Source organism: Sorex araneus, chromosome X (genome assembly GCF_027595985.1).
Source record: "Sorex araneus isolate mSorAra2 chromosome X, mSorAra2.pri, whole genome shotgun sequence".
NCBI classification, from domain to species: domain Eukaryota; kingdom Metazoa; phylum Chordata; class Mammalia; order Eulipotyphla; family Soricidae; genus Sorex; species Sorex araneus.
Genome location: NC_073313.1, coordinates 193,926,120 through 193,940,386, shown reverse-complemented (window position 1 = coordinate 193,940,386; position 14,267 = coordinate 193,926,120). Strand labels below are relative to the sequence as shown.

The 14,267-nt window shown below is 38.3% G+C and overlaps 1 protein-coding gene across 1 annotated transcript in view; it reads left to right on the top strand.

Moving 5' to 3' along the window:
- ITGB6 (integrin subunit beta 6) overlaps window positions 1–14,267 on the top strand; it is an 80,511-nt gene that overhangs the window by 36,648 nt on the left and 29,596 nt on the right. The window contains exons 8-10 of the mRNA XM_004608104.3: window positions 4,567–4,656; window positions 9,689–9,823; window positions 10,042–10,459. Of these exons, the coding sequence (XP_004608161.2) occupies window positions 4,567–4,656; window positions 9,689–9,823; window positions 10,042–10,459 (643 nt within the window). The remainder of the gene's footprint in view (window positions 1–4,566; window positions 4,657–9,688; window positions 9,824–10,041; window positions 10,460–14,267) is intronic.

The window sequence follows — 14,267 nt, the reverse complement described above, 5'->3', positions numbered from 1 at the left end:
GTGCGGAGGAGAAAAGAAAATCTGTAATTAGGATAATCCATGAACAGATAACAGGGAATTCAAGCAGAAGAAATTCAAGTCCAAGCACAGTAGTTTCCATTTCTAATCAGCAACATCAGGGTTTCAGAGTTCACCATTTCTAATATCCAAGCATCATCTTTAGAGAAAGAGTGCTATAATTTATCACAATCAGGCATGCAAAATCATCCTTTTCTAGCATTAAACATGTTTAATCAGGACGATTTATAATAGCACTTAAGGATTTTAATGAAAGAAAGGCATTTGATACATGATATTTACAGTAATCATAATAACATAAGATTTAAAATATAATTGTTTACAATATTAGACAAGAGAGTCAAATGACCTAGGTCTATAATCTGTTGGTTAGATGCTTGCTTGAATGCTTTGGAGAGAATGAGAACTCATAAATTAATAGTTTCCCACTACACAATTATCATTGTTATCTCTGGCTATTCACTGCTGGTCACTAGCCCCTTTAAAATTCATTCTCCAGTGGATATCAATGTTAAAGTCCTTGTTCTAATAGCCAAATGTCGAATGTTTTCATACCACATGAGGGATTATAATTATGCTTTAGAAAATAGATGGGTTTAGCTTTGTTAATCAGAAATTTAACTCAAAATTTGGAAGCCACTTGAACTTGTGGTGGGGAAAATATTCCCTATACCTCAATCATGAAAATACCAGAACATTTTCCAAGAATAGTCATTTCATGCAAAACTAAGAGCCTTGAAATTCTTTTGAAAGAGATCTAAATCTTTGTCAAGCTCTAAAGACTCTCCCTCTGACTTCTCTTCTGGGCACAGTCAAATTTACACACATTACAGCTCTACTTGAGTGAAATTCAAGTTCCTATTTAGCTATTCACTGCTAACCACAGGTTTCATGCTCCACAGCCCTTTTGACATGTGTTTATTTGAAATGGTGAGTCGATGAACCAGTGCCTTCCTTGTATTTGACAAGTTCTACCTGGCTCAGGGAAACATATTGGGGCTCACCATCCACAAGCAGAGATATGGGGTGCACAGTAAAGAGGAATATCACTGCCCATGGCCTCTTCAGTAATAAAATACAGTGTCAAGGCAAAGTGACAACAGACACTGTTAGAATTGAGATTTCCATTGATTTCAGGCCTAAAGACAATCATGAATATTGCATTAAACAACAACAAAAAAACCCCACAATTCTCAAGTTAAAACCGAAGCCTATTTTCTATACAGGAACTTGTAGAAGACTTGAATTTCAACCTGGTGCTTACCTATGGTTTCTTAAAATATATTTAAGCTCTAATTCACTTGGATCTCAGTTGTCATGTTGGTGGTTCTCCTTGGCTTGATTTACTTCTAATCATGACTATAATAATAATTTTTGGGGAGTGGTCAGGGCCACACTCAATAGTGCTCAGAAATGAATGCCTGACAGTGCTCATCGGAAACTATTATGTAGTGCAAGGGATTCTCACTAGGATGGACCATGGCCAAGACAAGTGCCTCACCTTTTGTACTATCTATCTAGCTCTTAGTGATAATTTTAATTTAGTTTTGCCCAGGGCTGGAGCTATAGTACAGCAGTAGGGTGTTCGCCTTTCATGTGGCCGACCCGTGTTCGATTCCTCCACCCCTCTCGGAGAGCCCAGCAAGCTACTGAGAGTATCGAGCCCACATGGCAGAGCATGGCAAGCTACCCGTGGTGTATTGGATATGCCAAAAACAGTAACAACAAGTCTCACAATGAGAGACGTTACTGGTGCCCGCTCGAACAAATCGATAAGCAACGGGATGACAGTGACAGTTTTGCCCACTCTTTAAATTACTTAAAGTGTCTTTGAAATAAGATAGATATTGTGTTTGAACTGTAAGATGTTCCCTGAATCAAATTCAAAGATTTTTACTCTTTCATATATACCATTTTAACAGATTCAACCATAATACTTTATCACATACAACAATTTAGAAAACCACAGCAGAGAAAAATAATGAATTGGCTCCTTAATGAAGCACTTCATATTAAGTGTGACTAATGGACATTGTTGAATGCAATAGCAAATGAATGAGTAAATTGATAGGAGATTTAGAAATATCTGAGAGATAGAAATATTTATGAGAGAAATATCTCACAGCTTAACAAGATAGAAACTATTTTAAAATAAAAATATTTTGGGTTACTGGACCAAATTTCCAGTGCAATATGTGTGTTGAGGAAGGGAAAATTCACCTCACCAATAATCTTTCACACTATCTAGATATCTGAGAATGCAATTCAGAGCATTACTACCAATAAAGAGCATCAGATCCTACAGATTAAGGATAATAATCTATAATAGTACTAGTCAGTCCTAGAAAACTCCCCTTCATTTCTGACTCCAACCACAAGTACAGGTTAGCACTTGTGCTTCTACCAGATTGATTATAAATGAGAGGGTCCAGTGAAGCCCTCTCCTTAGGTTTCACTTGCTGGTGGCAAGTTCAGGTACTTGTACTTCAGTGCAACTGAAGACTCCATTTTGGGGTTTGAGTAACATATTGTAGTGGCTAACAGAACAAAGAAATATTCATCTACTAACTCACCAGTTAATTATAAAAATGTTTTTGTTGGTTTGGGACACACCCAGCTGTGCTCGGAGCTTAATCCTACCTCTGAGCTCAGGGAATACTTTTGGCAGTGCAAGGAAAGCCAGATATGATGTTGGAATAAAACAGAGGTAGCTTCATGCAAGCAAGTATTTTAATTCCTAAAATATCTCAGCAGTCCCTGAAAAAACACTTAAGTTAGAAATAGCCAATGTAAACCCAAGATAGAGGGAAAGGGTGGAGAGCTTCCATGCCCCCAAGAAATATGCCATTCTCCCTCAATCCCAATGTATTCACCAACTAACAAGCTCATCTTCAGTTTATATGAAAGCTTTATTACAGTTATTGTTGCTTAAATCACTGGCAATTGATTCAACCTGAGGCTTCACTTTCCTCTAAAGATAGAGGAGGGTGGGCTTGGGGGGGTGGTAGGGGGGAAGGGGGTGTGGTAGGGGAGAAAAGAGGACAGTAGATTTGAAAATTCCAACCCTCACAAAGTACATGTACTAAAAATTAGTCCTCACTCAGATGGTCTCCATGATTCCTCTCATTAACCTAACAGGAGTCAATTTTGTTTCTCTCATCACTAAGGAAATCCTGAAAGTATTAGCATCTTAATGTCAGAAATGCAAAGATACATATATCTTGTTACAAATTTTAGTATCACACAAAAGTATAATATTTTAGAACCTGCTTGGCATGGATTGATTTGGAAAGTCTTGAATGACTGTAGAACGTAGTTAATACTGATATTTGACAATTTCTGCACGGAAAAGTCAAAGTATACCTGAGAGTCTTTGCTTAAGAAGACAATGACATGCACTTTTAGAAAATTTGTTTGAAAATAGTATTATAAAATATAAAACTTGAGGGCAATTTTCAACTGTCTGGAATATTCCTTTCTTTGCAATGCCTCATTCCCTGACTATGCTTGACAGTTGGAGTGCTGAAGAACTCATATTGTCAGTTTCCTCAGATGGAAAGAGCATCTCAGGAGAAAACAGAGGGGAAGAATGCAGCTCATTTTACAGAAGCACTAAATCATGATGACTAGTTAGTGATTCTAATGAATCCTAGCAGAATGCTCAAAGACCCGAGTTCTCATTATTTCTAGGAAAGGAGGAATAGCAAGAATTCTAAAAATTTATGATTCTTTTCACCATCAAATGATTAATATGTGTGTGTGTCTTTGGGGGAGGGCACACGTAGCTGTGCACCAGAGTGACCCCACACAACACTTGGGGACTTTACGTGCTGCTGGGGATTGACCCAAAATCTGCAACATTCAAGGCAAATGTCCCAACCCCTGTACTATCTCTCCAATCCTGTGATAAGCATTTTTTAAATAATCTGGATTTCAGAAATCTGGAGAGATATTATAGCAGGTAGGGCATTTGCCTTGTACATGACTGACCTAGGTTTAATCCCTGGCACCACATATGATCCACCAAGTCTTCCCAGGAGTGATCCCTGAGCACTGAATCAAGAGTAATCCCTGAGTGCCTTGAGGTGTGGACCAAACACAAGAAAAAAAAATGGATTTAATGATGTGTTGAGTGAACTGATAGTGATGAGAGGGCTCAAGTATGCCAAACCAGATTTCAATGAGGTTACAAAAGGGAAGTTCGTTTCTGGTGGTATACTGAGAATATTTTTTGACAAAGGGTGCTTAACCAATGGAAAACTTATAAAAGTGTTATTGAGACTTAACTCCTGCCATGATATAAATAATGGCCCTTTACTAAGGCAATCATGGATGCTAGATTTCCCCAGTGATAACTCTGGCCAGTTCATTTCCCACTTAAGCACAGGAGGCAGGTCTAGAGTTTCAGGAAAAATGCCCATTTGTTATCAAGAGCCTGTTTCACCCAGCCAGTTAATTAGAGGCCACTGCAGCCAGCAAGCTGAACCCCACACTTAATGTGTCTCAATTATAGTGAGCAAAGATTGACTTATTCTTTTTTATTTACAGAATTATGCAAAACTCATTCCTGGAGCCACAGTAGGGCTGCTTCAAAAGGACTCTGGAAATATTCTCCAGCTGATCATTTCCGCTTATGAAGTATGTTTTTTTTTTACAGTTGAATATTTTTGTGGGGTTTGGTTTTGGTTGTGTGTGTGTGTGTGTGTGTGCGCGTACGCGAGCACGTGTGTGTGTGTGTGTGTGTGTGTGTGTGTTTGGTTGGGGGGTTGCATTTCTTCGATATTCAAGAAGTAAAATTTTAAGCAAAAAAAAAAATGTACTCACCTGCAGAAAAATCTCTCTGTGGCAATACAACCCAAACATAAACTTTGTTCATTTTATTTGCAGATATCCTTCTTGGAAGGTAGAACAGAGGTAGAAGATATCATTAACCTTAATGCTAAGGTTGTTATAACAGTAAGGTTGTTCTGGTAATAACCAAGAGCAGCAGGGTCACTAACCAAAACCTTAATTGTACCAAAAGCCTCCATGAGTCATCATTTAGCTCCCCCTTATTGGCTTGGATAAAAAATGTTTAAATTGCCAAGAAGTAATAGCTCTGTAAAGAACTCCATAGGCATAATAAGACTACTCCATACCTCAAAGAAAACACTAAACGTAAAACCCCATTTTTGGAGAGCATTTTTTTGCGACCTAGAGAAACTTTCCTTTGATTTTATGGTTTTATATTTAGAAACCACACATATGCATGCTCCTACATTATGCACAAACAAATGCACAGGCATATCTCTTTTAACCCTGACTTTGTAATTAGTATCTGAGGTCAAAATTTGTCCTCCAAATAAGTTTCACACCAATAGTATTGCTATTTTCTTTGTATCTGTTTGATTGGGGGCTGGAGGTACACAGTGGGCAGGGATGACTCCAGGTAAACCTTGGCCAACCAAGTAAGCAGCGCCATGCAAAATACCAAAAATGCAATGCCACTAGTTCCTTTCATGCTGGATATTACTTGATTCACTGGTACACCCCAGATATGGTTGCTGGGGGAGGAGGAAGTCTCAAGACCACAAGCAGCAATGCTCAGGGGTCTCTAGAGCTGCAACTGACAATGCTCAAGGGACCATGTAATGCCAGGGATGCAACAGGGATGTAAGGCAGAATACCTGTACTATTTCCAAAGCTTTCATTGTGTGTGTCCTTGCGTGTGTGTGTGCGTGCAAGCGCTCTTGTGTGTGTGTGTGTGTGTGTGTGTGTGTGTGAGGAGGATTGTCGTTATCTCAGAAGTCAATATATGGTAGATGAGAGTTGCCAATTCTTATTTTGGTTTGTGAATATCATCAGTTTTTGCCTCTATTTATTATCTGACATGGGGAGGTCCCAAGTTCCATTCCCAGCTTGAATGTATGGTTCCCACACATTCTGAGGTCGCCCTGATGACTTCTAGCCATCACTGGGTCTCTGAGAAGCACCACATCTCTCACCTGAGCACCTAACTATGAGCCTTACTCAGCCAGGCCATGCATTGTTGGGAATGCTCCAATATTTGATGTTTCAAAATTCTAAGTGACCCCACGCATTATATGCCAATGCTTAGATTGTACTAAACCAATATTGGTGAATTGTGATTTTTCATAATAATCTGGGAAGCTTTTTAAAAATGTTTGTCCAGATTTTCCTCACAGATTTATTAAGAGAAGTAAGGTCAGGAAAAGCTACATTTTGGGGAATGGGAAAAAAAACCCTTCCAAATGATTTTGACATCATTCCACAGTTTTAAAATTCCCCCTGAGGAAGAAAAGCAATTCCTCTGAATTACCTTTTCTCAGTGAATAAAATACAGATGTGTCCATTAAAATTATAGCATGAAGCTTTTTTTTTTTGCTTTCATTCTCAGAAACTTCAGTTTTCTTAGCTCACATCAAGAATTAATCACCACATTAGCTCATGCTTGAAATTCTTCCAGACAAGAAAGCTTGTCAACAAAACACTATAAAAGCCTTCCTCCTGCTCATGCAGTAATTAAAGTTTTAATGTGTAGAATCAAATAAAATCACATAGCAATTCTCCTCTGAATTAGAACACTCAGTTTTCTTTAACCCTATAAGTTCAAACAGGTTGACTCCAAGCATCTGAAAAAGAATTAAGCAAATTAGAAAAATTTAAGTTGTTAAAAAATATTTCTACCCCTGTCTTACCTGGCCTCCACAAGCCCCTGGTTACTCTGTCAGAAATTAGGGCTTGGTTTATGGTCCCACATCACTTTCCTAATTTATAGGGTAGTTGAAATCAAGGAATCAGCATTTTAATTGAACTTTATAACCTTATTTTACTCTCTCAAAAAAATATGAACTGTGTCTACTGAAGAATCTTGTTCAGGGGCAATTGGGTGAAGTAGACAACAGATGTTGGCACTAGAGCAAATTTGTTTCCTATCTTGTATTTTTTTAGTTATCTAAAAGGATTTATAAATGTGGAACTCCATAGACTAGATTTCTTTCTAGTCTGAAAAGAGAAGGAAATATATATTGATTATATACAGCCTCTGATAGGCTTCTAGTGGAGCAGAGGTAGATCATTTCTGTTTATAATTAGTGGCTGAACTTCAGTTGCAGACTGGCATTGAAAGTGTATCCTTTAGAGAGGTCAGAGAGAGGTAGTATGGGGGTTAAGGGTCTTGCCTTGCATGCATCCAACACTGGTTCTATACCTGGCACCACATGGTCACTTAGAATTGCCGGGCACAGTCCCAGAGGCCCTTGAGCAACAGCAGCATGGCCTAGGCAATCCCCAGGCTTCCTCCATTGGACCACTAACTTTGTTCCCTGGAAGGATCCTAAGGCCGCCTGAGTGTAGCTTGGATGTAGGCCTCCCCTTTAAAAAAAGTCTTTAATATCCAAGATATATATTGATCTTCTATCCATTAATTTCTTTCCGTCTAATATCACATAAAGTAACTGACATATCAACAATGCTAAGAGGGTGAACTCTTCCACTAAGTTCCAAAAGGGAAGCAAATTTTGCTTGGGTCATAGAGGATGTTCAATAATTTGAATAAATGTATCTGATTACTTTGAATATGATAAAATATACAAGTAAATATATATTATGTCCTTTATTTTGAAGATCACATTAAAATATTCCAGATGAAATTTGCAGTCGGATATCCAATCAAATACATTCTGGGATTTCCTTCATTTTTGATGGTTTATGTTGCCCTCTGCTCCTAATTGTTATCTACAGAAATGCCACTCATAGTCCTCATTTTTTTTTGTTTAGCTTCTAACACATAGTTAGAACTCATTTCCCCCAGCACTACTCCTATTTTAATTCTTTATGATTTTAGTAAATGGGCTGGAGAGATAGCACAGTGGGTAGGGCATTTGCCTTGCATGTGACTGACCCAGATTTGATTCCTCCAATCCTCTCGGAGTATCTCACCCATATGGCAGAGCCTGGCAAGCTATCCATGGTGCATTTGATATGCCAAAAACAGTAACAAGTCTCACAATGGAGACACTACTGGTGCCCGCTCAAGCAAATCGATGAGCAACTGGATGACAGTGACAGTGATTTTAGTAAATGCACATGCATATAAACACTTATACATACATGTTTTAGTATAATTATGTAATATGTGTATATGTATGAACATCATAATATAATATATAAATATATCACTTAATATTATATAATATATAAATATATTTATATAATATATAAATATATCACTTGCCCCAGACTTTTCTTAGTTTCTTCAAATCCATTACTAAAATAATTCTGTGTCCCCCCAATGCAAACAATATTAGTTTATTGTGCCTTCACTTCCATGTCATAACAAAAACATAGTCAACTGTCAACAAACTCATTATCCCAAATAACCCAGTTTCTTCTAGATAAGCATTGACATATCTCCCAGGTAAATAAACCCATATTTTGGTATTTAAATTCTACTGTTTATCTAAATATTATCTTTTTTTTTTTTTTTTTTTTTTGCTTTTTGGGTCACACCCAGCGATGCTCAGGGGTTACTCCTGGCTTTGCACTCAGGAATTACTCCTGGCGGTGCTTGGAGGACCATATGGGATGCCGGGGATCGAACCCGGGTCGGCCGCGTGAAAGGCAAACGCCCTACCCGCTGTGCTATCGCTCCGGCCCCTAAATATTATCTTTTTAAAGTTTTTTTAATTTTATTGAATCACGGTGAGATACAGTTACAAGTTTTCATGTTTGAGTTACACTCATCAATCACCCATCCCTACTCCAGTGCACATTCCCCACCACCAATATCCCCAGTATACCTCTCCTTTCCTACCCTCCCCCTGCCTCCATGGCACACAATTTCCCCCATACTCTCTCCCTCTACTTTGGGGCATTATGGTTTGCAATACATTTACTGAGAGGTTATCACGTTTGGTCCTTTATGGACTTTCACATCTCCCATCCCAACCAATCCCTCCAACCATCATTTTCTTAGTGATCCCTTCTCTATTCCAGCTGCCTTCTCCCTCAGCTCATGAGGCAGGCTTCCAACTATGGAGCAATCTTCCTGGCTCTTGTATCTATTGTCCTTGGGTGTCAGTCTCATGTTATAATATAACCCATTTTCTGCCCTCCATTTTTTATCTTGTAATCATATCCAAAACATCAGAACCTTTAATTAACAGACCCTACCCTCTCTTTACAGACCCCTAAACTCTTGATATCTTCTCTTTCCTGGAACCCCAAAATTAAATTCCATAACAAATCATTATGAATAAGATATTATTATATGGCACCCCTTATATATGCCCTCAACTGCCTTGCCCTTAGAGTTTACTTGGCCAGTGTCCTGGTTAAATCCAACTACTATCCTCTCACTCTCCATACCTGACTGGGAAAAATACACACTCATTCTGTGCTGTATAATGCCAATTCATGATCACGTACCTCAAGTGGGCCTTCAATCGTGCACAGAAACCAAGCCATATTTCACTAGCAGATACTCCAGTAGAGATGTCTATGAGTTAGTGCAGTAGTTGGCAATCTTATTAATTGATACAGGGAATTTTTGTAGACCTAATTTTATTTGTAGCGAAATGAGTATGATTCAGTTTAATTATCAGGATTAATCTTCTGGCTCTATTCTTTGTTTGTGATTTCATTTTACTCCTTATATCTTGCCTAAAAGGAAATACGCTCTGAGGTGGAACTGGAAATATTAGGAGATACGGAAGGACTCAACCTGTCATTCATGGCTATCTGCAACAATGGCACTGTGTTCCCACACCAAAAGAAGTGCTCCCACATGAAGGTGGGAGACACAGTAAGTAGACAGCCAACACATGTTCTAAAATCACATTGGAATAAATCAGAAGCTACCTGAATACTCTGAAACTGTACTTTTCCTTTCAAGAATTTCAAAAGCTATTTTCAAAGACTTCCTAATAAGTGCTTTTGGCAAAGCTGATCCCCATGCAGCTTTTTGCTTCCTCCCATGCATTTTGGTGGAGAGAAGCAGATAATTAGTATTTTCTTTTGCAGGCCTCATTCAACGTGACTGTGAGCATCCCCAACTGTGAGAGAAGAAGCAGGCACATTGTCATAAAGCCTGTGGGGCTGGGGGACACCCTAGAAATTCTTGTCAGTCCAGAATGCAACTGCAACTGTCAGAAAGAAGTGGAAACGAACAGCTCCAAATGCCACAATGGCAACGGCTCCTTCCAGTGTGGGGTGTGTGTGTGCAACCCCGGCCACATGGGCCCTCACTGCGAGTGTGGGGAGGACATGCTGAGCACAGATTCCTGCAAAGAGTCCCCAGAACACCTCTCCTGCAACGGAAGAGGCGATTGCTACTGTGGACAGTGCATCTGTCACTTGTCTCCCTACGGAAACATTTATGGGTCTCACTGCCAGTGTGACGATTTCTCCTGCGTGAGGCACAAAGGGCTGCTCTGCGGAGGTAGGCTATGTCTCATTTCCACCTGACACTGCAGGGACTCCAATATCAGGAAGGGGTTTCGCATCCAGTGCTCCTTGCACAGTTGCTTGTGTCTGGCAGGCAGGTTCGTCAATACTTGCTGAACTGCTTAATGGGCTCATCTTGAGACCAGCAGTGACCGATGTTCTCTTGTAGTTCGTTTTGCTCTTATTTTCACTTGGAGAAATCTGCCAACCTGAACATCTTTATTATCTCCTTAGAAGTAGGTAAAAGATAGAAATACTTTCTCTTTGTTTATTGCCCAAACACCGCAAAAGTGTGTATAACCTGAACCCTGTTACCTTCCAGACTTCTGGATTAGGCCACTGGGTACCTGCCTCAACTTTTAAATGTCTGTTACTCTGAAAGAAAATGTGAGGCCACTAAAGGCACATATTGCTAGGTATCACTGTCATCCCATTGCTCATCAGTTTGTTCGAGCGGGCACCAGTAACGTCTCTCATTGAGAGACTTATTGTTACTGTTTTTTGGCATATCCAATATGCACAGGTAGCTTGCCAGGATCTGCTGCATGGGCTCGATACTCTCAGTAGCTTGCTGGGCTCTCTGAGAGGGGTGGAGGAATCGAACATGGGTCGGCTGGGTGAAAGGCAAACGCCCTACTGCTGTGCTATCCCTCCAGCTCATGCTGCCAGGTGAAGGGACACAAAATAGTAACTGGACTTTCAGGGTCCTCATTCACTCCACAAAAATTACTAATGGTTTCAAAAATTTATGATTTGCTTTTATTACTTATAATCACATCTATTTTGTGATAAATACTGGTAGGATTCTGGGCAAAATAAAGATGAATAAAGAAAGCTATATAGAAGGTAAAAATTTTAAATCAGAGCTAAAAGCTTTTTGATATTGAAGAAGTCCAACTAACAGAAATATTTGTGTTTTAATGTACTTTGTAGATATATAAAAACACTTACAAAATTTCATATAACTCGATCACTGTAAGACAATTCACATATCCAAGCATAAGTCACGCGAACAGGAATTATGAATGTGTTAATATACTAAGATGAAACAAATGTGTCCTTGAAATTACAATCGAAATATCAACTGACTGCTGAACTTAAGTCCCTATGTCTCCATTTTTCACAGTGTGGGAGTTATTTGAAACAGAGAGCCATTATCTTTAGTGAAAACTAAGCAAACTTTGTTTTTAAACCAGTGTCAAAGACATGTAATAGAGACTGGTCTTCAGAAGGAAAATATAAAAGGCATGAGAAAAAAAAAGTCTTAAAAAATCTCAAGCTCTTTTAAAACTATTTTATACTCTTAGACGAATACTTATGATTAATTTATTTGTTGATGCCATTGATATCAATAAGTTCTGCTGCGGCTACATTTAAAAAAAATTTTTTATTAGTGAATCACTGTGGGGTACAGTTACATACTTACAAACTTCCATGCTTGTGTTTCAGTCATACAATGATCGAGCACCCATCCCTCTACCAGTGCCCATTGAGGCTGCATTTTTTTTTAATATTTTAAATTTTATTGAATCACCATGAGATAGTTACAAGCTTTCATGTTTGAGTTACAATCTCACAATGATCAAACACCCATCCCTCCACCAGTGCACATTCCCTACCACCAATATCCGGGCATGCCCCCCCTTCCCACCTTCCCCCTGCCTCCATGGCAGACAATATTCCCCATACTCTCTCTCTGCTTTTGGGCATCGTAGCTTGCAACACAAACACTGAGAGATTATCATGTTTGGTCCATTATCTACTTTCGGCATATATCTCCCATTCCAAGTCTCAACACCACCCTTAGAGACCAAAATATTAGGATATATCCATATTGAGACAGATTTTTCACCCTTATCTCTTAAAGATATACTTCATGATTTAATGGCTATGCTTCCAAATTCACACTTGTCCTCTTTTCCTGAGATGCAGACAGGGCATGATTTAAAGTCAGAGGCCACCATCATGTCTTAAAAAGAATATATTCTGCTGAATGCCAGACTTTATTTTTAATAAAATTCATTTTATAATGTGTATGTTCAAAACATTGAAAATCACCTTTCAGAAAATTGTAAGTATAATATAATTATATAACGGAAATTCTAACACTATTTATTTTTTAATTATCATTTAGACCTTATACAGATCTGACAGGGTAACTTGCCAAACTATGTTCAGGAACATAATCCTTTCATTTTATGGTCTTTTGTTTATATTATATAATGCATGCAAGGAGCAATAAGCTCAAAAAGAGTTCATGACTTCTACACATTGTAGTTTGGAAGATCTGATGATAGTGCCTCTCTTTGAATTAGATACAATGTCCGCTAAGGTAATTCTAGCTAGAAGACACAATTTCTTGGACTCAGAAAGCTTTACCAATATTATTTTTTCTTCCTGCTTTGGGATAATTTAAGATCTTAAGTCATTCTCATAAGCTATCAGGAATGACATTTGTCATCAGGGATGATCCCTGGGCCTATGGCTCTATAGCCAGAAAGAAATCCTGAACATTGCAAGGTGTACCCCAAAACAAAAGCATACAAAAAACTACTATTTAAGTAACATCACCAAGATAAGACGACTGTTACTTTATTAATAGTAAATTTCTCCTTTTAAACAAGTTTAATAACAGTGAGTATAGTTAATGAGAGGACTGGAGCGATAGCACAGCAGGTAGGGCATTTGCCTTGCACGCGGCCAACCTGGGTTCATTCCTCTGTTCCTCTCAGAGAGCCCGGCAAGCTACCAAGAGTATCCTGCCCACACGACAGAGCTTGGAAAGCTACCTGTAGCATATTTGATTTGCCAAAAACAGTAACAGCAAGTCTCACAATAGAGATGTTACTGGTGCCCATTCGAGCAAATTGATGAACAACAGGACAACAGTGCTACAGTAATAATTAATGAGAACCTTCTGTGCCTAGCAGTGTGCTTAGTTACAAATAACTATTTTGCATGATCTTGTAACCTACACTCTTGCTACTATTGATGACAGAGGATGGAGTATGCCACAATTTTATTTCTGTCAACTAATAAGCTCTGTAGTACCTTAATTCTCTGCAGCTCTATTATCACAATGTCTTCTTTGATTCATACAAATGGATCTTCTTTGATCCATCTGTAAACACTCAAAGTCATAGGACTCCACTGATGATTTCCCTTACCCAAATTGCATTAGTCTTTTACATTTTCGTTCTAAGAGACTAGTGACTCTTACCAGGCAGACAGTTAGTAGAAAAATAAACAACTTTCTACCATTATGTACTTCCAGTTATCAGTAAATGGCACTCCAGAATGGTCTACCCCTCTGCAGAATCTGATTTCTTTCTTAGTCTCTAGTTATCTTGTCTCTACATGAAGACATGAAGATTTTGGTTACTGTTATGTAAACAGGCCTTGGATAATTAAATACTTGAAGACATAAATTAACAATTTTTGTAAGCAATTTGATGCTTCTGAAATACCCACAGAAAAGAGATTTTCTAATTTCTGAATATTTTTGAAAGGGTTTTTTATTTTTTACCAATTCTTCCATACAATGATATACTTGGGGATTCTCAAAGCTTCTGGAAGTCCATATTTCATTTGACAACAACACTTATAACAAATTGATTTTTTGAATTACAATTCTTATGAAAATCTCTCAACATGAAAATATATCTCCTTTTTCTAAGGAAGAATTAAAAAGAAATAGTAAATTAGAGGAACACTTACACATAAAATTTAAATCAATGATTTTGCTCAAATTACTTACTTCTAGCTGTGAATTAATTATGAATCAAGAAAGTTGTAAATTGCAG